At 44.0% G+C, this 22626-nt stretch overlaps 1 protein-coding gene across 1 annotated transcript in view; it reads left to right on the top strand.

Annotated features, from left to right (window-relative positions):
* The window catches only part of card9 (caspase recruitment domain family, member 9), a 62616-nt gene that overhangs the window by 18912 nt on the left and 21078 nt on the right, over window positions 1–22626 (top strand). Inside the window, exons 3-11 of the mRNA XM_034171429.1 lie at window positions 6428–6565; window positions 6633–6751; window positions 6826–7032; window positions 8425–8508; window positions 11606–11851; window positions 12922–13047; window positions 13117–13305; window positions 13373–13430; window positions 13506–13609. Of these exons, the coding sequence (XP_034027320.1) occupies window positions 6428–6565; window positions 6633–6751; window positions 6826–7032; window positions 8425–8508; window positions 11606–11851; window positions 12922–13047; window positions 13117–13305; window positions 13373–13430; window positions 13506–13609 (1271 nt within the window). The remainder of the gene's footprint in view (window positions 1–6427; window positions 6566–6632; window positions 6752–6825; window positions 7033–8424; window positions 8509–11605; window positions 11852–12921; window positions 13048–13116; window positions 13306–13372; window positions 13431–13505; window positions 13610–22626) is intronic.

The raw sequence follows: 22626 nt of genomic DNA, 5'->3' as shown, positions 1-22626 counted from the left end.
CAATTTTTTTTTTATATAGCGCCAAATCACAACAAACAGTTGCCCCAAGGCGCTTTATATTGTAAGGCAAGGCCATACAATAATTATTTAAAACCCCAACGGTCAAAACGACCCCCTGTGAGCAAGCACTTGGCTACAGTGGGAAGGAAAAACTCCCTTTTAACAGGAAGAAACCTCCAGCAGAACCAGGCTCAGGGAGGGGCAGTCCTCTGCTGGGACTGGTTGGGGCTGAGGGAGAGAACCAGGAAAAGGACATGCTGTGGAGGGGAGCAGAGATCGATCACTAATGATTAAATGCAGAGTGGTGCATACAGAGCAAAAAGAGAAAGAAACAGTGCATCATGGGAACCCCCCAGCAGTCTACGTCTATAGCAGCATAACTAAGGGATGGTTCAGGGTCACCTGATCCAGCCCTAACTATAAGCTTTAGCAAAAAGGAAAGTTTTAAGCCTAATCTTAAAAGTAGAGAGGGTGTCTGTCTCCCTGATCTGAATTGGGAGCTGGTTCCACAGGAGAGGAGCCTGAAAGCTGAAGGCTCTGCCTCCCATTCTACTCTTACAAACCCTAGGAACTACAAGTAAGCCTGCAGTCTGAGAGCGAAGCGCTCTATTGTGGTGATATGGTACTACGAGGTCCCTAAGATAAGATGGGACCTGATTATTCAAAACCTTATAAGTAAGAAGAAGAATTTTAAATTCTATTCTAGAATTAACAGGAAGCCAATGAAGACAACCCGGCAGCTAACGAGTCCCGGATGTAGGTCTCCATTGATTCGCGTTCCGGACGTGAGAGGTTGTACAGCCTGCTGGACCGGTACTCAGCGCCCGGTATCAAATCAATGGCACAATCGTACGGACGGTGCGGGGGCAGCGTGAGTGCCAGATCCTTGCTGAAGACGTCAGCAAGGTCATGGTACTCGGCTGGCACCGCCGCCAGATTGGGGGGGACTAATACCTCCTCCTTAGCTGTCACACTGGGTGGAACCGAGGATCCTAAACACTCCCGGTGGCAGGTTTCGCTTCACTGAACCACAGCCCCAGACAGCCAATCAATCCGGGGATTGTGTTTTAGTACCCATGGAAAACCCAAAATTACTCAGGAGGTAGAAGGTGTTACATAAAACACAATCTCCTCCCTGTGATTCCCAGACACCACCAATGTCACTGGCTGTGTCTGGTGTGTGATCAGTGGAAGAAGGGTGCCATCTAGCGCCCGCACCGACAATGGTGACGGTAAGGCCACTAGAGGGAGCCCAACCTCCTTTGCCCATCTGCTATCCAGCAGATTCCCCTCCGACCCCGTGTCCACCAGTGCTGGGGCATGAAGGGTTATATCCCCACTCAGGATCGTGACTGGGATTCATGCAGATCATCGGGGTTTCCCCACGTGGGTGTTGTGACCCACCCTTAGCCCAGTCTCTAAGGACGAGTGCTGCTGTTTTGACCGTTTGGGGCATTCTCTCTGTGTGTGCTCGGTAGAGCTGCAGAGAAAACACTCTCCACGGATCAGCCTCCTTTGTCTCTGATCTGATCGTTTTTTGGCCCTGCTCGTTTCCATAGCAACGTCAGCAGGGGGAGCTGTTGTCACGTGGAGAGCCCTGGCAGTGGAGCGTGGGGAAGTCGGCTTCCTTTCGGACCCGGGAGGAAGAGGGACGGCTTGTGCCTGGCCACACCCCTCGTCTCGCTCCCGTCGGTGTTCCGTTAATCGGTTGTCTAACCGTATAACCACGTCGATAAGCCCATCTAAATCCTGCGGCTCGTCCTTCGCCACCAGGTGCTCCTTAAGGACCAGAGACAGTCCGTTTACAAAGGCGGCACGGAGCGCAACAGCATTCCAGCCGGCTCGCGCTGCCGCGATGCGGAAGTCGACTGCATACTTCGCTGCGCTCCGACGCCCCTGCCGTGTCGAACACCTGTCGGAACTCCCTCACAAACTCAGTATAAACCGTTAGGAGCCGTGAATTCTGCTCCCAAAGCGCTGTAGCCCAGGCGCGTGCCTCTCCTCGAAGCAAATTGATCACATAAGCCACCCGGCTGGCGTCTGCTGCGTACATGATGGGACGCTGTGAAAAGATGAGCGAGCACTGCATCAAGAAGTCCGCGCACGTCTCCACACAGCCTCCGTACGGCTCCAGAGGGCTTATGTATGCTTCAGGGGAAGGTGGGGGGGTTCGTTGAACGACCAGTGGAATGTCTGTTTCTGGCACACGGTCAGCAGGAGGAGGTGCTGCAGCAGAACCCTGAGCACGCGCTTCCACCTGGGCAGTGAGAGCCTCCATCCTACGATTGAGAACACTGCTCTGCTCGGTAACTAAGTCCAACCGAGCGGTAAAGGCGGTTAAGATGTGCTGCAGCTCACCCAACACGCCTCCTGCTGGCACCTGTGCACCTTTTGCTCTTCCATTGGCTGTTCAAGCGATGGTTGACGCCCCTCGGGATCCATGACGCTGGCCGAGAAATCCTGTTGTGAAAGTGTCGTGGCACGGACCCACAACAGGGGGCGTTAATGAACGGACAATGGATAAGCCAAAAGTAACAATTTAATGTTGTGAATCGCACAACGACGTACAGACAATAACAATATGGTGGACTGTCAATCATACACCAGGTGACGTGTGGGCAGGCTCGACGATAGAAGACGCCTGGCGAGAGAAGAGCCGGATCCCCACACAGCTTTCACCACCAACGGAGCTGAAGAACACCGGAGCCGCCAAGCCCCGCGCCCCAGGTGGCCGCTGTCTTCAGCAGTCAGACCCGGTACTGCTGGCAGAAAACAGAGACCTGAGTGTGAGTTCGCACACTCAGTAATCCCACAGTCAGTGTTTAGTTAGGAGGGAGCACCTCCACCTCCAATCACACACTCGTGCAGCTCCTGTCTAACCACTTATCTGGTTGGAGTGTGAAGCGAAGCCGTCGCTGATCACACCAAACGCCAATCCCACAGATAAGGACACACCACAGGAAAACGGCTGCAAAGAAGTACAGATTATTACTCAATGTTTTGAGTCAGCAGAGAAAGTTACCTGAATGGTAGCTGATTTCTCGGCGAGGAGGTGGAGTTGCAGTCCGGTCTTTGTAGTGGTGGTGATGGGTGACAGCTGGTGTTGATAGATGACAGCTGTCACCTCCAGCGGCTCCGATGCCCTCTCCTGCTTGGAGCCCGCACTCCAAGCAGGGCGCCATCTGGTGGTGGTGGGGCAGCAGTACCTCCTCTTCAGCGGCCCACACAACAAATATGACACAGCAAACTAACAATATATCAGACAATACTGCCCTCCATATTGCACACATCCCGTAACCATAAGTACCACAGAGCCATCACACAGTTCTGCTGCCTTATGCAATCTTATTTAGATTTTAAAATGGAACTCTATACCGATTACCCGAATGCAGTTCGTATTCTTTATAGAGGATATGTGACGAGTCAGTCAGGATCCACTGAGCTCCCCTGAGAACACCTGAGTCATATAAAGACTGCAGGCCCTGATACTCCTTCCGTCCCATCACCTTCATAGCAGTGTGGATCAGATGACTGAGTTTGGTTTTTAATTGCACTGTGAGGTTACCAAACCACACTGACATTCCAAATCTAATCAAGCTCTCCAGCATTAAACATCAAGTGTCACTATATGCAGATGATCTGTTCCTTTATGTGAGAGACTCATTGACAAGCATCCCACACATTCTAAAGTTATTAGACAACTTTAGTGACTTATCTGGATATAAATTAAACACTTCAAAAAGTGAATACCTCCCAATTAACAAATTAACCATTGACCTGCAGTCATCTGCTATAGAGTTAAAAATGGATTTAAATACCTGCGCATCAATATTTCTCGATCCTTAAGAACAATGCGTGAACAAAATATCACTTTGCGAACAGCAACGGTCAAGTCCAACTTACAAAGATGGAATTACCTGCCTTATCCGTAGTGGGCAGCATACAAATTATAACAGTGAACATGTTACCAAGATACTTGTATGTTTTTCAATGCCTTCCCATCCTCCTTCCCAAATCCTTTTTCTCTGCTTTAAATGATATTATGTCCTCTTTCATCTGGGCTGGTGAAGCCCAGGGCAAATCATGCACTTCTATGCAGGGACAAATCAACTGGGGGACTTGGACTTCCCAACTATGGCTGGGTATCATCAGTCAAATTTCAAGAATCAAATCAATAACAATTCTTAAGATACAGAATTGATTATTTCGATTTGATTCGATCCGATTTGGGTTAGTGTTATTAAAACTGTTTTTTGAGCTGTTACCTGATTGTTTAGTTATGCAACATACTACTTCACAAAATTTGGTCTTCAAAATGCAGGAACTGGTGTTTCAGAGAGTTATAAATTTAAACATTTTCTGGGGGATAATGGCCCTGGTCTCCTCTACCAAACTTGCACCTGGAGCACTCACTGCATGGCACGTTGCAGCAGGAAAATGTTTCCCCTGCAGCAGGAGAACGTGGCTATGGGAAAAGTTCTCCCACAGTCCACACCAGAGAACCTTTGTTCGCTGTCCCATGGAAATGGCATGTTATGAGGAATGAAAAAAAAAAACTGCTGTGTGAATTAAACGGCAGATGATTCTCTTGTCTTGCCTGCAAAAACAGACAGTCCTGGTAGTCATGAATGACATCTTTAAATGGCTTTGACAGAGGTGCTGCTTCTAAATCAGAACCAGCGGGTCCACAATCAGTGCAGAGAAATGATCACTCCCATTACACACCCTCAGAAACAGCATAACAGCACAGCTACAGTGTAACTTTTTCAGGCACACTGTGATAATGATATAAGTGGCTTTTTACTCCCCCTAGTGGTTGGATTGTGTCTAACTGTAATTTTATTGTACAATGACAATAAAAGCCCTTCTTCTTCTTCATTAGTTAATTAAAATTTGACAAATTTGGTGCTTTGATGATGAACTGAACAGCAGGTTAACTTTGCCGCCCCGCAAGAGGGACTGACGTGGTCTGAGCTCCTCGTCCCGGTTCACGGTCTGACACACGAACTCCGAACTGTTCCAAACCCACTGAATGCATGGAGAGACTCACTGCAGAGTTACCTTCTCAGTCAGCACTAATCTGTAGGTCAAAGGCCACACCCAGCATTCTGGACTTCAGCTGTGATGTCACACTGAGTGATCAAAGAGGCGTTCAGGGACCCATGTTGATCGTCATACACATAAAAACAGAACTTAAAGCAACAGTTTGAAGGCACACGTGGTGATTTATAAAAAGTGAGTGAACCACAGTCTGAGTCTGGAACCAGGAACCAGGACAAAACAAACGGCAGGAGTTTTGGTGATCTGAGGAAGAGTGATGATGTAAAAATGACCGTTGATGGGGCTATTGTATTGAAAGAGTTAATGAAGTTAAGTTTCGTGGGGTTGTGTCGGATGAGAAATTAAGCTGGAAAGCCCACATAGATCACATAACAGAGAGTCGGGAAAAGCAGAAGGATTTTATTCAGAGTAGAAGATTTGTGTGACTGTAACTCATTGTGGATGTTGTACTGCTCAGTGATTCAACCACACTTCAGTTACTGTACTGACGTCTGTGGTAATCCTTAAAACAGGACCACTAAGACCACGTATTTGCAACAAAAGAGAGCCATTAGAATAGTCAACAAAAAAGTTACAGAAGAACAATCTGTTGATGGCAACCAATCAATTAAAATTTAAAGATTTTGTTGACTAAAAATTGCTCTTATTATGTTTAACACTCAGTGTGGTATTTTACCAGATGTCCAGAATGTATTCAGTCTTGTTACACAGGCTGCTTGTCTCAGAAGAAAATATGATTATCGGACCAAGTTCACATGAACAACGATGAAACAGAAGTGTGTCTGTGGTCATCACCTGTGTGGGCACAGACAACCCCTGGCTCTTCGCCGTATTGCGCTCTGGGCCAACTGCAGTTCTGCACACAACTCCAGGAACAGTTTGGTAAAAGAAATCAGCTTATAAGCCAATTACCGTCATTTGGAAGTAAATCCTTGTGTTCCCTGAATACTCGCTCACATCAGATTGCACTATTTGTTAAGGTCCTGGAACAACGCTAACACAGCCACTATTAGTGCCATTTTACGCATCACTTTGAGCGTCTTTTATATCCACCCATATAACTGCAAACACATGGGTGTGTTAAATGTTCATCAGTGTGTCTCTGATGTGCACATCACTCTGATGACTTCGTGTTTTCACTCTAATGGTTCCCAGCATCACCTATACAGAGGAACAACAGCTGTAGAAATGTGCGTACACCAGCCAGGATTTGTGAGTGACGCACCGCACATTTCCACGCTCACGTTAATTTTGATACATCTGCACGTGTTCGTGGAGACGGACGGACGCCAGGTTTTTGTGCGTAAGCAGCCTTTTGTACATGAGGCCCCTGGACTTAGATGTTGTTCTGGTCTGTGACTTGCAGGAGCATTGCTGGACATTTTGCAAAGAACAGGGATCAAAGGTTACACTGCCTTCCTGGAGAGTCTGGAACTGGATTATCCTCAGCTGTACAGCCGCATCACCGGCAAAGAACCCAACAAGACCTTCAGCATCCTGATCGGTAAGAGTCCACATGACTTCAAAGTATCATGTACGAAGTTTTAGAGTCTGACTGGTTGTGTGTTCAGACACCGCAGGAGAGTCTGGACTGACTCAGTTCCTAATGTCAGAGGTCACCCGCCTGCAGAGGGCGCTGCAGGATGAGCGGAGGCGCCGCCAACAAGTTTGCTCTGCTGCCAAAGAACAGGTCAGCATGGTGACCAGGACGGACCTGCTGACAGTTGGACTGCAGGAGACTGGCTGAAATCTTTGTTTGTTTAGGAGGCGTGGTCTCAGCAGCAGCAGCTGGGGGACCGCGGGATGAGGAAGGTCACTGAGCGGCTGCAGAAGGTTCGGGAGGAGAGAGATCGTCTGAGTGAGGAGGCGAAGCAGCTCCGAGATCACAACTACAGCCTGATGGCTGACATCAACAGTCTGAGCCAGGAGAAAAGCCACGCCCTGCTGGCCAACCGAGACCTGCAGATCGAGGCCAGCTGACCTCCATTTCATCAAAACCTCTTCAGACCTCAGACTAGGAGTTCCACACGTGGACTCAAGTCCAGACCTTTAATCTGCTTCATTTACCTGAGCGATCAGCTCTGATAACACTATGTAACAAATTATTTTTGTTTTGTTCCTGGGTACACAGTGTGTTTTCCTAACCTGTTATGCCTTAAATAAATAGAAAATAGCTGTTATTCCACAGAAACTTTGCTTCTGTGATCAGGACAATGATATTTTGAAATTTGTCTGTTTTCAAGAATATTCTCGATTCGCCTTCAGTACTACTGAGTAGTCTTCTAGAATATTCTTGAACTGATAGAACTGTCCAGAATTTTCTAGAAGTTTCCAGAATTATCTAGAAATTTCAAGAAACTTTTAGAACTTTCTAGAACGTTAAAAAAATAAAATCAAAGTTTGTGCTGAATGTAGTCATTTTTCCATAGACTTGAGACATAAGCAGTTGAAATATAACACTTAGAAGCCAGGAACAAAAATTGTGTTACATAGTGTAATCAGTCGACCACTCACAATGAGGCAACCCTAAGCCTAACCAACCCTAAGCCTAGCCAACTCTAACCCTAACCAGCCCCAACCAACTCTAACGCTGACCAACCCTAACAACCCTAAGATTAACCAACCCTAACCAACTCTAACCCTAACCAACCCTAACAACTCTAACAACCCTAAGATTAACCAACCCTAACCCTAACCAACCCTAACCCAAACCAACTCTAACCCTAACCAGCACTAACCAACTCTAACCCTGACCAACCCTAACTCTAAGAACCCTAAGATTAACCAACCCTAAACCTAATCAACTCTAACCCTAACCAACCCTAAGCCTAACCAACTCTAACCCTAACCAACCATAACCCGAACCCTGACCAACCCTAACCCTAACAACCCTAGCTTTAAGCAACCCTAACCACCCTAAGCCTAACCAACCCTAAGATTAACCAACCCTGACCAACTTGAACCCTACCCAACCCTAACCAACCTTAAGCCTAACCAACCCTAAGCCTAAACATCTCGAAAGAGGATAAAAATGTCTCCTTACAAAATGTTAAAATGATTGACGCTTGAATTAAAGCTGAAAGTTAACACAAGCATCTGGACTCTGGACCCACCTTGCTTTTCTGAAACTTGTACTTGACCAAATAATGTCTTTTTGACAATTTATTTTCTACAACTTTGCTATTTTTCAGAGTTTAAAGAATTCACTTTGATGGCAGGAACTGGAACTGCTTTGGCTAAAAGTCTTATTTGGTGGTTTCAGAGGGCTGATGTTTGACCAGACAACTTCCTCTTCGTGTGTGGTTAGATTTTCAGGTTTTCTTAATAACTTAAAGTCCTTATTTGCTTTGTGTTTGTGTGTAGGTGGAGCGTCTCAAGCACACCCTGCTGCAGGCTGAAAGTCGGACTCGACTGCTGCGACATCGGATACTGAGACCCTTACAGGAGGTAGAGAACCCTGCATGCACAGTCTGAACAAGAGTGCCACCTGATGGTGAAACAGCCCAAAACCACCATAGCCACCTACCGTGCATCCAGAAAGTATTCACGGCGCTTCACTTTTTCCACATTTTCTTGCCTTATTCCGAAATAAAATGTAAATTCATTTTTTTCCTCAAAATTCTACACACAACACCCCATAATGAGAAGATTTTTTTTTCATCAAATTTTTTAAAATAAAAACTAATGGCCCAGTCACATGGCGTTCCAAGATTCCTCAATGAAGGGAAAAAAGTAAAAAAAAGAAAAGAAAAAAAAAGTCACAATTCATTGACAATTCGTTTACAAAAGGGACGAAAGAGGAACTAAACAAAACTGAAGCGAAGGATCTCGACACTTTAAACGAAACACACCTGGAGCCACAGCTGGAGCAGAGTGTGTCTGTATCGCTGAGTTCCAGGACTCAGCGCTGGGACGGAGCTCATAGCACCCAAGTCCTGGAGAAACTGAAAACAGAAGCTGTGGAGATTTGTGTGCACGTCGGTGGATCCACCTGCTCTGGTTGCTCGTCCAGAACAAAAGAGGGATCATCGCCATCATCATCATCAGAATCCACACTGTCTGTTGACACACTGCACGCTCCATCTTGCTCCAATTAAAAAAACAAAAAAAAAAAACAAGAAAAAAACCTCTGGTGTACCGTGGTCACTGCTGTTTCACTGTATTATGTTCTAAGTCATATGTATTGATTTATAACAGAAAACTGTCAAAACAGGGAATAAATATAAGTGTAAAGATGATTGAATATATCAGAGCAGTAAAGTGATTAGTCTGTGTGAACGCCGCACACCAGTTGCAGCTGATCCACAACGTGAATTCTGCCTTCCAGAACAGCTCTTTATATCATCATTTTGATTCATCTACCTGTTGCCACATGAACAGAAGGACTGGATTGTCATTCCTACACTCATATTGTTATATTTAATACAAAATAATAAGCGCACACAGGAGCTGCAGCTGTCGCTGCCGCTGCGTTCAAGTACCGGTGGAAATTATGCTTTTGTTGTTTCAAATTCAGCAGTTGCCTGTGGCAAAATAATTAATTGTATCCACACAAAAGATTAATTCTGGCCTACATAAAGTGCCTGAGCCCAGTGAAGCTGATTCCCCACCCAGATAAAACAAAACCAAACAAAAAAAATCCAAGCAAACAGGCTGAGTTTGCCCTGTAATTTCTGACGGAACACGAACGCAGCAGCAGCCTCAGCACTCACAAACCGGCTTCTGCACTGTGTGAAAACATTCAGCTGATTGAACGAAGTCAAACTAAACAATAATGTTACAAAAACTAAAACGATTAAAAAATGTCAAGAATGACAGCAAAACGAAACACAGACGAATTGAGGTTTTTGTTCCCCTTCATTCAAATTTTTTAACAGTTTAAAAATCCTGACGAAGCGCTAGCTGCAGGAACGAAGCTATGCGAAGGTTAAACGATGCCAACGAAAGTCAACGAATGTCCAGATTTCTTGTTTTGTCAGGACTTCATTGCCCTTTAAGTGCCGTGCGACTGAGCTGTAAGAAATCATGTGTCCATAAGTATTTACAGCCTTTGCTCAATACTTTGTTGATGCACCTTTGGCATCAATTCCAGCCTCAAGTCTTCTTGATGCCACAAGCTTGCTGCACCTATCTTTGGACAGTTTGGTCCATTCCTCTTTGCAGCACCTCTCAAGCTCCATCAGGTTGGATGGGGAGCGTCGGTGCACAGACATTTTTAGAGCTCTTCAGAGATGTTCAGTCAGATTCAGGTCTGGACTCTGGCTGGGTCACTCAAGGACATTCACAGAGTTGTCCTGAAGACACTCCTTTGATATCTTGGCTGTGTGCTTAGGGTCATTGTCCTGCTGAAAGATGAACCGTCGCCCCAGTCTGAGGTCAAGAGCGCTCTGGAGCAGGTTTTCATCCAGGATGTCTCTGTACATTGCTGCATTCATCTTTCCCTCAATCCTGACTAGTCTTCCAGTTCCTGCTGCTGAAAAACATCCCCACAGTATGATGCTGCCACCACCATGCTTCACTGTAGGGATGGTGCCTGGTTTCCTACAAACATGACCAAAGAGTTCAATCTTTGTCTCATGATTGGTGGATTGCTGCAGAGATGGTTGTCCTTCTGGAAGGTTCTCCTCTCTCCACAGAGGAATGCTGGAGCTCTGACAGAGTGAACATCGAGTTCTTGGTCACCTCCCTGACTAAGGTCCTTCTCCCCCGATCGCTCAGTTTAGACAGGTGTCCAGCTCTAGGAAGAGTCCTGGTGGATCCAAACTTCTTCCATTTACAGATGATGGAGGCCACTGTGCTCATTGGGACCTTCAAAGCAGCAGAAATGTTTCTGTACCCTTCCCCAGATTTGTGCCTCCAGACAATCCTGTCTTGGAGGTCTACAGACAATTCCTTTGACTTCATGTTTGGTTTGTGCTCTGACTGTCAACTGTGGGACTTTATATGTAGACAGGTGTGTCTTTCCAAATCATGTCCAATCAACTGAATTTACCTCAGGAGGACTCCAATTCAGCTATAGAAACATCTCAAGAATGATCAGTGGAAACAGGAGCCACCTTAGCTCAATTTTGAGCTCCATGGCAAAGACTGTGAATACATATGTACATGTGATTTCTTAGTTTTTTTATTACGTCCGCCAAGTAATAAAAATCATTGCGTTAACTCCAGCAGTGTTTTGGGGTTAACTCATAGTAACCTAGGGTGTTTTCAAGGCCTCCAAATGTTGAAGTAGAAGATTTGTCAGAGTTAGTATCCTCTGCCCAACCTGTAGACAAACTGCAGGGACTCAAACTGATCTCCTGCTGAACCAGTCTCTCAGAGGTTTTAGGTTTTAGGATTATTGCACTTAGCAGCAGGACAGTAGGGAACCATTTTCTCCAGAAGAGGTGAAGATGGCTTAACAAAAATCCCACTTAGTTGTGAAGCTCAGGATTTTAGTGACCTTTGACACATGCTGGCTGTTCCTGGTTGTTGATGTGTCAGCAAGACAGGAAGATCATTAATCACTGAGCCAGAACAAAATAAAACTCCTTTTGTGTTTCAGAGCCGGAACCTGGCTTCACCCACAGAGACCTTCTTCTATTGCAACAGACTGGAGGAGCTAAAAGAGGAGCAACAGGGAGAGGAGATGGGGAAACAGGTGGAAAAGAATGAGGAGAAGATGGAGAAGCAGAAGGAAGAGAGGGAGACTTCACAGCAGGAGCAAGATGCACCTCCACAGATGGACCTCCTCAGTACCGTCTACAAACTGAGGAGGGACCTCCAGCAGGCAGAGGAGCGCAGAGCCCAGGTGAGGAGCAGGAGGAGGTTTGCACACACCATCAAAAGTCCCAAATTGTGGCTCCGACATTCAGCTTCTGTTTACTGTTTGCTTCTCGGGTATTAAGTGAAACATGAGCACGGTTAAAGGTCCGATCAGGTCCAGGAACCAGGTGCTGCATGTCGGTACATCAACTCCCTCATGGAACAGCCCTGATCCCAGACTGGTATCCAGGTAGAGCAGCAGTCCACATGTCTCTCCTGGACTGGACCAGCTGCCCTTGGCCTGGTCCAGTTCCTTTAGTCCTGAACACTGAGGCACCTGACACCTGCATGAGCTCGTGTCACGTGGCTGGACTTTACGTAGTCTCACAAAGCACCAACTCATTATGCACGTATCCACCAATTTTCCAGAGACTTTGTATCGAACACATCATGGGCGGTCACATGATCAGACTTAGACCTTTGACCTTGACTAGATGTCTGCCTCATCACCTGATGACAGCAGAAAGTCTTCCCACATGTCTCTCTGCTCACAGACTGAGCTTGTGGAGACGTGATTCAGAGGAATGAATCTCTCAACGTGCTGCGTTCTCTCGCCACAGACAGACACAGTGCGGACGGCTCAGTCCACCAAGCTGGATTTGGCTGCTTGGATTCAGGACCGTTATAAAACCAGACACGGCTCACGCAGCTTCTCGAGTGCTGTGGCTGAAACGTCCACTGATTGCACAGACATCACAGCATCATCTGCAAAGAATGTGTCACAACCTGGTCCCTGCAAGGACCAAATGCAACATCGTCCGGCTACAGCATCCAGCGGTTTAGTGGGAATCCTGCAAACTTTCACAGTGTCCCTCAAAATGGTTGGAGTCAAAGGTTTGTGAAAGTCAGTGCGGGCTGTCAGGACCATGTCCTCACATCCTGCTTCTGCACCTTTCTGTGAGTTCTTGGTTTAAAAAAGTGTCAAACCAAAAATGGAAATAAGGATCACGCCCATTACTGGCCCAGCCCACTAACGTGCACTCAGGAACCAGTCTGTGTCTGATGGTGCTGGTTCTGTGCTCTGATTGGCTGGTTCAGGGTGTGTTTGTCTTCTAGACGCAGGAGGAGAAGGAGGAGTTGGAGTTGCACTGTAACCAGCTGAAAGGAGATGTTCGGATGTTCCGCCAACACAAAAACCAGACACTGCGGCAGCTGGAGGAGGTGATCAAAGAGCGAGACAAGGTCAGACCACTGCGACCACGGTGATGACATCACGGCGTGAGGAGGAGGGTCATAATGATGTTGTTGCAGGCGCTGGTGGCCCAGGCGGCACAGCAGGAGGAGGCGCGGCTGCTCCTGCACGAGAAGGATCAGTACCGGGAGCAGGTGCGACAGCTGACAGAGCGCTCTGACCGCCTGGAACTCCGCCTGCTCTCCTCCCATTGCGAGAAGCTCCAGCTGAAGACCCGCCTCCGCAGGCTGACCTGCATCCGGTCGCCGGTGAGCAAGGTGAGGTGAGACTGAAAGTGGTGGTGAACATAACACTGATGAACGCTCTCTTCCTCAGTGCGAGCCAAGTGTCAGCAGCGAGGAGCCGGAGGAGCCAACAGAGAGCATCGTCAAAGGTGAGGAGGGGTCAGAGGTCACACATAATGTGCAGCTATGCCGTGTGGTGATGTCATGTGAACTGCTGTCCTCAGGCAGAAGCGAGGACGCCCTCAGTAGGATGTCAGGGGACAATGAGGAGACTCCACAGGGGGGCGCTGCTGAGTTAGACCTCAAACACTGCAATGCTGCATCATGGGTAAGGTTAATGATATATTAGAGGAAACCATCTTTGACCTCATTGACCTCCTTCCACCTGCCTCTATTACTTTAGAAATGTCTGAGTTTATAAACATGTCTCCATTACAACCCCAATACCAATGAAGTTGGGACGTTGTGTAAAATGTAAATAACAGAATACAATGATTTTCAAATCCTCTTCAACCTATATTCAACTGAATACACCACAAAGACAAGATATTTAATGATCAAACTGATAAACTTAGTATTTGCTCATTTTGAAATGGATGCCTGCAACACATTTCAAAAAAGCTGGGACAGTTGATGAATGCTCAAAGAACACCTGTTTGGAACATTCCACAGGTGAACAGGTTAATTGGAAACAGGTGAGTGTCATGACTGAGATATACTTTATTGATCTCACAGTGGAGAAATTATGTTTACACTCCAGTTACCTCAGACAGCAATTAGTCCACAATTATTACTTGTTTACCGTAATAATGGCACACATCAGAATTAAAACAGCACATACACATTTGACATTGTTTATGTGCACGAAGTTTGAAAAAGTCCATTATCCGAATTGAGGCAAGTGGGTGAAGGTCAAGCAGCAACCCTGAGATGCGCCGCTGTCAGCTTGGGGGAAGAACGGGGGCTGCAGCTAAAACTGCACCGCCCCCACAGAAGGGGAAAGGAGTGATGTTTAGCAGGCGCCGGAAAGGGGAGTGTTGCTGGGGAGGTAGGAGGCAGGTGGGGGGAGGGAATGGAGCATACTTCAGTCCTGTGAAAATCAGTTTATTGTCTTTGTGAGTTGAGATAAGAAACAACCAATGTTCCCCAGGCCGAAAATTATATTGGGTATAAAAGGAGCATCACCAAAAGGCTCAGCTGTTCACAAGAAAAGATGGGGAACCACCACCACAAGAAAAATGTTTCTCAACATTCAGTTGCAAGGAATTTAGGGAATCCATCATCTACAGTCCATAATCAGAAGATTCAGAGAATCTGGAGAACTTTCTACACGTAAGCGGCAAGGCTGAAAAACAACATTGAATGGCCGTGGCCTTCGATCCCTCAGGCGGCACTGCATTAAAAACCAACATCATTGTGTAAAGGATCTTACCATGTGGGCTCAGGAACACTTCAGAAAACCATTGTCAGTTAACACAGTTTGTCGCTACATCTACAAATGCAAGTTAAAACTCTACCACGCAAAGTGAAAACCAAACATCAACAACATCCAGAAACGCCGCCGCCTTCTCTGGGCCCGAGCTCATTTGAAATGGACAGACACAAAGTGGAAAAGTGTGCTGTGGTCTGATGAGTCCACATTTCAGATTGTTTTTGGAAATCATGGACGTCGTGTCCTCCAGACAAAAGAGGAAAAAGACCATCCAGATTCTTACCAGCACAAAGTTCAAAAGCCAGCATCTGTGATGGTATGGGGGTGTGTTAGTGCCCATGGACAACTTACACATCTGTGATGGCACCATCAGTGCTGAAAGGTACATCCAGGTTTTGGACCAACACATGCTGCCATCCAACCAACGTCTTTTTCAGGGACGTCCCTGCTTATTTCAGCAAGACAATGCCAAGCCACATTCTGCACGTGTTACAACAGCGTGGCTTCATAGTAAAAGAGTGCAGGTACTAGACTGGCCTGCCTGCAGTCCAGACCTGTCGCCCATTGAAAATGTGTGGCGCATTATGAAGCACAAAATACGACAACGGAGACCCCGGACTGTTGAACAACTGAAGTCGTACATTAAGCAAGAATGGGAAAGAATTCCACCTACAAAGCTTCAACAATTAGTGTCCTCAGTTCCCAAACACTTATTGAGTGTTGTTAGAAGGAAAGGTGATGTAACACAGTGGTAAACATACCACTGTCCCAGCTTTTTTGAAATGTGTTGCAGGCATCCATTTCAAAATGAGCAAATATTTGCAAAAAAACAATAAAGTTTATCAGTTTGAAAATTAAATATCTTGTCTTTGTGGTGTATTCAATTGAATATAGGTTGAAGAGGATTTGCAAATCATTGTATTCTGTTTTTATTTCCATTTTACACAACGTCCCAACATCATTGGAATCGGGGTTGTCAATGTGTCTGGCAGCACAGTGGCTTAGTGGTTAGCAATGTTGCCTCACAGAAAGAAGATCATGGGATTGATTCTCACCTGTGGCCATTAATGCAGTTTTGGTGAATTGAAAACGTTATAATTGTCCAGGTCTTGCAAAAGAGGTCTTGATCTCAGTGGGACTAACCTGCATAAATAAAGGTTAAATATTAGTTTATAAATGTCTATTACTTTATAAACATGTCTCTAATTATGAACATCTCTATTATTTTATGTCTGTTATAAATGTGTCTATTACATTGTAAACAACTGTTAGTTTATAAGTGTCTATCACTTTATAAATGTCTATTACTTTATAAACATCTAAAAGTTTATAAATGTCTATTAATTCATAAACGTGTCAATTTATAAACATCTATCACTTTGTAAATGTGTCTCTAGTACTTTATAAATATGTCTATTCGTTTAAAACACATCTATATTAGTTTATAAAAGTCTCTCGATTACTTTATATCTCTTACTTTATAAAAGTGTATTAGTTTATAAATGTGTGTATTCATTTATGTGTATTTCATCTGTAGTTTTCTCTGGGCCCCTCCCCAATCAGACCGGGAGTGACATGTTTAGCCGCATGTTCTCCTTGAATTGCTGGCTGTCTGAGTGGTGTCCAAAAAATGAGGTGGGCTTCATAGATAATTGGCAAAGCTTCTGGGGAAAACCTGGTCTTGTTAGGAGAGACGGCATCCATCCCACTTTGGATGGAGCAGCTCTCATTTCTAGAAATCTGGCCAATTTTCTTAAATCCTCCAAACCGTGACTATCCAGGGTTGGGACCAGGAAGCAGAGTTGTAGTCTTACACACCTCTCTGCAGCTTCTCTCCCCCTGCCATCCCCTCATTACCCCATCCCCGTAGAGACGGTGCCTGCTCCCAGACTACCAATAACCAGCAAAAATCTATTTAAGCATAAAAATTCAAAAAGAAAAAATAATATAGCACCTTCAACTGCACCACAGACTAAAACAGTTAAATGTGGTCTATTAAACATTAGGTCTCTCTCTTCTAAGTCCCTGTTGGTAAATGATATAATAATTGATCAACATATTGATTTATTCTGCCTAACAGAAACCTGGTTACAGCAGGATGAATATGTTAGTTTAAATGAGTCAACACCCCCGAGTCACACTAACTGTCAGAATGCTCGTAGCACGGGCCGGGGTGGAGGATTAGCAGCAATCTTCCATTCCATCTTATTAATTAATCCAAAACCCAGACAGAGCTTTAATTCATTTGAAAGCTTGTCTCTTAGTCTTGTCCATCCAAATTGGAAGTCCCAAAAACCAGTTTTATTTGTTATTATCTATCGTCCACCTGGTCGTTACTGTGAGTTTCTCTGTGAATTTTCAGACCTTTTGTCTGACTTAGTGCTTAGCTCAGATAAGATAATTATAGTGGGCGATTTTAACATCCACACAGATGCTGAGAATGACAGCCTCAACACTGCATTTAATCTATTATTAGACTCTATTGGCTTTGCTCAAAAAGTAAATGAGTCCACCCACCACTTTAATCATATCTTAGATCTTGTTCTGACTTATGGTATGGAAATAGAAGACTTAACAGTATTCCCTGATAACTCCCTTCTGTCTGATCATTTCTTAATAACATTTACATTTACTCTGATGGACTACCCAGCAGTGGGGAATAAGTTTCATTACACTAGAAGTCTTTCAGAAAGCGCTGTAACTAGGTTTAAGGATATGATTCCTTCTTTATGTTCTCTAATGCCATATACCAACACAGTGCAGAGTAGCTACCTAAACTCTGTAAGGGAGATAGAGTATCTCGTCAATAGTTTTACATCCTCATTGAAGACAACTTTGGATGCTGTAGCTCCTCTGAAAAAGAGAGCTTTAAATCAGAAGTGTCTGACTCCGTGGTATAACTCACAAACTCGTAGCTTAAAGCAGATAACCCGTAAGTGGGAGAGGAAATGGCGTCTCACTAATTTAGAAGATCTTCACTTAGCCTGGAAAAAGAGTCTGTTGCTCTATAAAAAAGCCCTTCGTAAAGCTAGGACATCTTTCTACTCATCACTAATTGAAGAAAATAAGAACAACCCCAGGTTTCTTTTCAGCACTGTAGCCAGGCTGACAAAGAGTCAGAGCTCTATTGAGCTGAGTATTCCATTAACTTTAACTAGTAATGACTTCATGACTTTCTTTGCTAACAAAATTTTAACTATTAGAGAAAAAATTACTCATAACCATCCCAAAGACGTATCGTTATCTTTGGCTGCTTTCAGTGATGCCGGTATTTGGTTAGACTCTTTCTCTCCGATTGTTCTGTCTGAGTTATTCTCATTAGTTACTTCATCCAAACCATCAACATGTTTATTAGACCCCATTCCTACCAGGCTGCTCAAGGAAGCCCTACCATTATTTAATGCTTCGATCTTAAATATGATCAATCTATCTTTGTTAGTTGGCTATGTACCACAGGCTTTTAAGGTGGCAGTAATTAAACCATTACTTAAAAAGCCATCACTTGACCCAGCTATCTTAGCTAATTATAGGCCAATCTCCAACCTTCCTTTTCTCTCAAAAATTCTTGAAAGGGTAGTTGTAAAACAGCTAACTGATCATCTGCAGAGGAATGGTCTATTTGAAGAGTTTCAGTCAGGTTTTAGAATTCATCATAGTACAGAAACAGCATTAGTGAAGGTTACAAATGATCTTCTTATGGCCTCGGACAGTGGACTCATCTCTGTGCTTGTTCTGTTAGATCTCAGTGCTGCTTTTGATACTGTTGACCATAAAATTTTATTACAGAGATTAGAGCATGCCATAGGTATTAAAGGCACTGCGCTGCGGTGGTTTGAATCATATTTGTCTAATAGATTACAATTTGTTCATGTAAATGGGGAATCTTCTTCACAGACTAAAGTTAATTATGGAGTTCCACAAGGTTCTGTGCTAGGACCAATTTTATTCACTTTATACATGCTTCCCTTAGGCAGTATTATTAGACGGTATTGCTTAAATTTTCATTGTTACGCAGATGATACCCAGCTTTATCTATCCATGAAGCCAGAGGACACACACCAATTAGCTAAACTGCAGGATTGTCTTACAGACATAAAGACATGGATGACCTCTAATTTCCTGCTTTTAAACTCAGATAAAACTGAAGTTATTGTACTTGGCCCCACAAATCTTAGAAACATGGTGTCTAACCAGATCCTTACTCTGGATGGCATTACCCTGACCTCTAGTAATACTGTGAGAAATCTTGGAGTCATTTTTGATCAGGATATGTCATTCAAAGTGCATATTAAACAAATATGTAGGACTGCTTTTTTGCATTTACGCAATATCTCTAAAATCAGAAAGGTCTTGTCTCAGAGTGATGCTGAAAAACTAATTCATGCATTTATTTCCTCTAGGCTGGACTATTGTAATTCATTATTATCAGGTTGTCCTAAAAGTTCCCTAAAAAGCCTTCAGTTAATTCAAAATGCTGCAGCTAGAGTACTGACGGGGACTAGAAGGAGAGAGCATATCTCACCCATATTGGCCTCTCTTCATTGGCTTCCTGTTAATTCTAGAATAGAATTTAAAATTCTTCTTCTTACTTATAAGGTTTTGAATAATCAGGTCCCATCTTATCTTAGGGACCTCGTAGTACCATATTACCCCAATAGAGCGCTTCGCTCTCAGACTGCAGGCTTACTTGTAGTTCCTAGGGTTTGTAAGAGTAGAATGGGAGGCAGAGCCTTCAGCTTTCAGGCTCCTCTCCTGTGGAACCAGCTCCCAATTCAGATCAGGGAGACAGACACCCTCTCTACTTTTAAGATTAGGCTTAAAACTTTCCTTTTTGCTAAAGCTTATAGTTAGGGCTGGATCAGGTGACCCTGAACCATCCCTTAGTTATGCTGCTATAGACGTAGACTGCTGGGGGGTTCCCATGATGCACTGTTTCTTTTTCTTTTTGCTCTGTATGCACCACTCTGCATTTAATCATTAGTGATCGATCTCTGCTCCCCTCCACAGCATGTCTTTTTCCTGGTTCTCTCCCTCAGCCCCAACCAGTCCCAGCAGAAGACTGCCCCTCCCTGAGCCTGGTTCTGCTGGAGGTTTCTTCCTGTTAAAAGGGAGTTTTTCCTTCCCACTGTAGCCAAGTGCTTGCTCACAGGGGGTCGTTTTGACCGTTGGGGTTTTACATAATTATTGTATGGCCTTGCCTTACAATATAAAGCGCCTTGGGGCAACTGTTTGTTGTGATTTGGCGCTATATAAAAAAAATTGATTGATTGATTTATAAATGTCTCTTACATCATAAACATTTATATTTGTAAACATGTTTCTAGTACTTTAGTCTATTACTTTGTAAATGTCTATTAGTTTATAAACATCTATTCTTTTATAAATGTCTCTATTACTTTATAAACATGTCTCAGTTACTTTATAAACATCTATAAGTTTATAAGCATGTCTCTATTGGTAAATGATAAATGGACTGCATTTATATAGCGCTTCTCCATCTGCATCAGACGTTCAAAGCGCTTTACACGTCAATGCCTCACATTCACCCCAATGTCAGGTTGCTGCTATGCAAGGTACTCACTACACACCTGGAGCAACCTGGGGATTAAGGACCTTGCCCAAGGGCTCTTAGTGATTTTCCAGTCAGGCTGGGATTTGAACCGAAGATTCTCTGGTCTCAAGCCCAACGCTTAACCACTAGACCATCACCTCCCCTATTAATCTCTATTAATTTATAAAACTCTCTCTATCACTTTATAAACATCATTAAGTTTATAAATGTCTCTATTACTTTTTAACATCTATAAGTTTATAAATATCTGTTACTTTATAAACCTGTCTATTAGTTTATAAACATCTTGTGGGCCTTTCACACCAGAAGCGGCTTTAAACGATTCTCCCATGACCCTGCTGGGAGAACCTTTTTTCAACTACCTTTCGGAGTGATGGTGAGCCGAGGGAGGACTGATTAGTTCGATCGAGTATCGATCGAACCGCGACAGCGAGCAGACCTGCACGAAGCCTCATTCCTGTGCAGACCGAGACAGACAGCCGGGGTGATGGAGCAGACCCATTCAGTCCGAAATTCCTCACTTTTGGATATTTAAAAATGCCCAGTTGAAGCAATGGACCTTACTTCTGCAAATTTGTCTGAGGTGAGAATAATTTAAAAATAAATTGTGATGGTTTAATGTTCGGCTAACATTAGCTTAGCCTTAGCTGCAGAATCACAGCCAGCTGAGTGAATATATATATATATATATATATATATATATATATATATATATATATATATATATATATATTTAACCAAATAGAGCTGCAGCAATTTTGTTAATTCTGAGACCATAAAAACTCAACTTTAAATAACTTTTTTTGTTTTTTATTTTAATTTTTTTTATTATTTTTAGCTGTTTGAGTGTTTCCTTATATTTTAATATATATTTTTTTATTTGTCCCACAATCAGGAATATTTGCTGTGCAGACGTACTTCAAAAACTTCCAGTGATGAGCTGAACATCAAAACCCCAGTCATAGTCCAGGAGTCGTGGGTTCGAACCTGGTTTTGTTGGATAAAGTTTTTTTCTCTGTTGATTTTTGTAGCCTCAGGGTACCTTGATAAGAATCAGGGGGTGCTCAGTGATATCCCTTGGGCAACTCTGGATATTAACCCCTTTATACCCAACACAGCCAAATCATGACATAATGCCTAGTTCACACATTTCCTTGGTAAAAACTCATATCAAATGCATCAAGTTTTCCTTCTCTGATAGTTATTCACATAATTTTACAGAAATTGCAGTACTGCTGAATAAAATGTTGATCAAAACTGAATGAATTAACCCTTTTCCAGCCACTTCCAAGCATGAATTTGTCAAAATATCTGCAAGATTTTCAGACAACAGGTAATCAACAGTAGAACACTGCCATCTCTTCTGGAATAGGATACAATGTATGTTTTTAGGGTTACTGGCCTATTCACCATTGTATCATGTTTAACACAATGACCACTCAAAAATCTTCACAAACCGGCAAAATATTGAAACTTGACAGAGGCAGCCATGCAATGCATGATGGCTAGTTCAGGCTACTGCTGTCTTGAGCATCCTACCTTGAAGCATGCACAAAACGTTGTACAAGGTAAGGGTTTACAGCTACATCTCTTGGTGTTAAAGGGGTTTCACTTTTGCAGCCACATCTGATCATTTCCAAAATGTAGTCTGGGGCAGGTTTTGTGTTGTCCGGTAAAGTGGTTGGGGTCAATGATTTGTTGTCTGTGTCCTTCTTCCATCCAAATGCTTCTGGGTCCAGTTTTGTAGGGTCAACATTGACATTTTGCCACAACATTGCCTGAAAATGTGCCCACTTCATGTTTTCTATAAAGGCCTCTCTTGTTGGTGGAAGAGTGGCCAAGTTTGGTGAAGATGAATGGCCTTTGCCCACATCAGAAGTTGTGTGTGAGACATATCTGTGCTGTCCCTTGTGCCATAACAGGCTGAGATGAAACTTGTGGATTGATCAATTACTTGCTGGAGGGGTGCATCCATATTCCCTACTGCTGACAGATCATATCCATCTTTCAGGGTTTTGATGACTTTCCCTTTTCCAGTTCAATCAATCAATCAATTTTATTTATATAGCGCCAAATCACAACAAACAGTTGCCCCAAGGTGCTTTATATTGTAAGGCAAGGCCATACAATAATTATGTAAAACCCCAACGGTCAAAACGACCCCGTGAGCAAGCACTTGGCTACAGTGGGAAGGAAAAACTCCCTTTTAACAGGAAGAAACCTCCAGCAGAACCAGGCTCAGGGAGGGGCAGTCTTCTGCTGGGACTGGTTGGGGCTGAGGGAGAGAACCAGGAAAAAGACATGCTGTGGAGGGGAGCAGAGATCGATCACTAATGATTAA

The sequence above is a fragment of the Thalassophryne amazonica genome, chromosome 5 (genome assembly GCF_902500255.1).
Source record: "Thalassophryne amazonica chromosome 5, fThaAma1.1, whole genome shotgun sequence".
In the NCBI taxonomy this organism is placed as follows: Eukaryota; Metazoa; Chordata; class Actinopteri; order Batrachoidiformes; family Batrachoididae; genus Thalassophryne; species Thalassophryne amazonica.
This window is presented reverse-complemented; position numbering and strand designations above follow the sequence as displayed.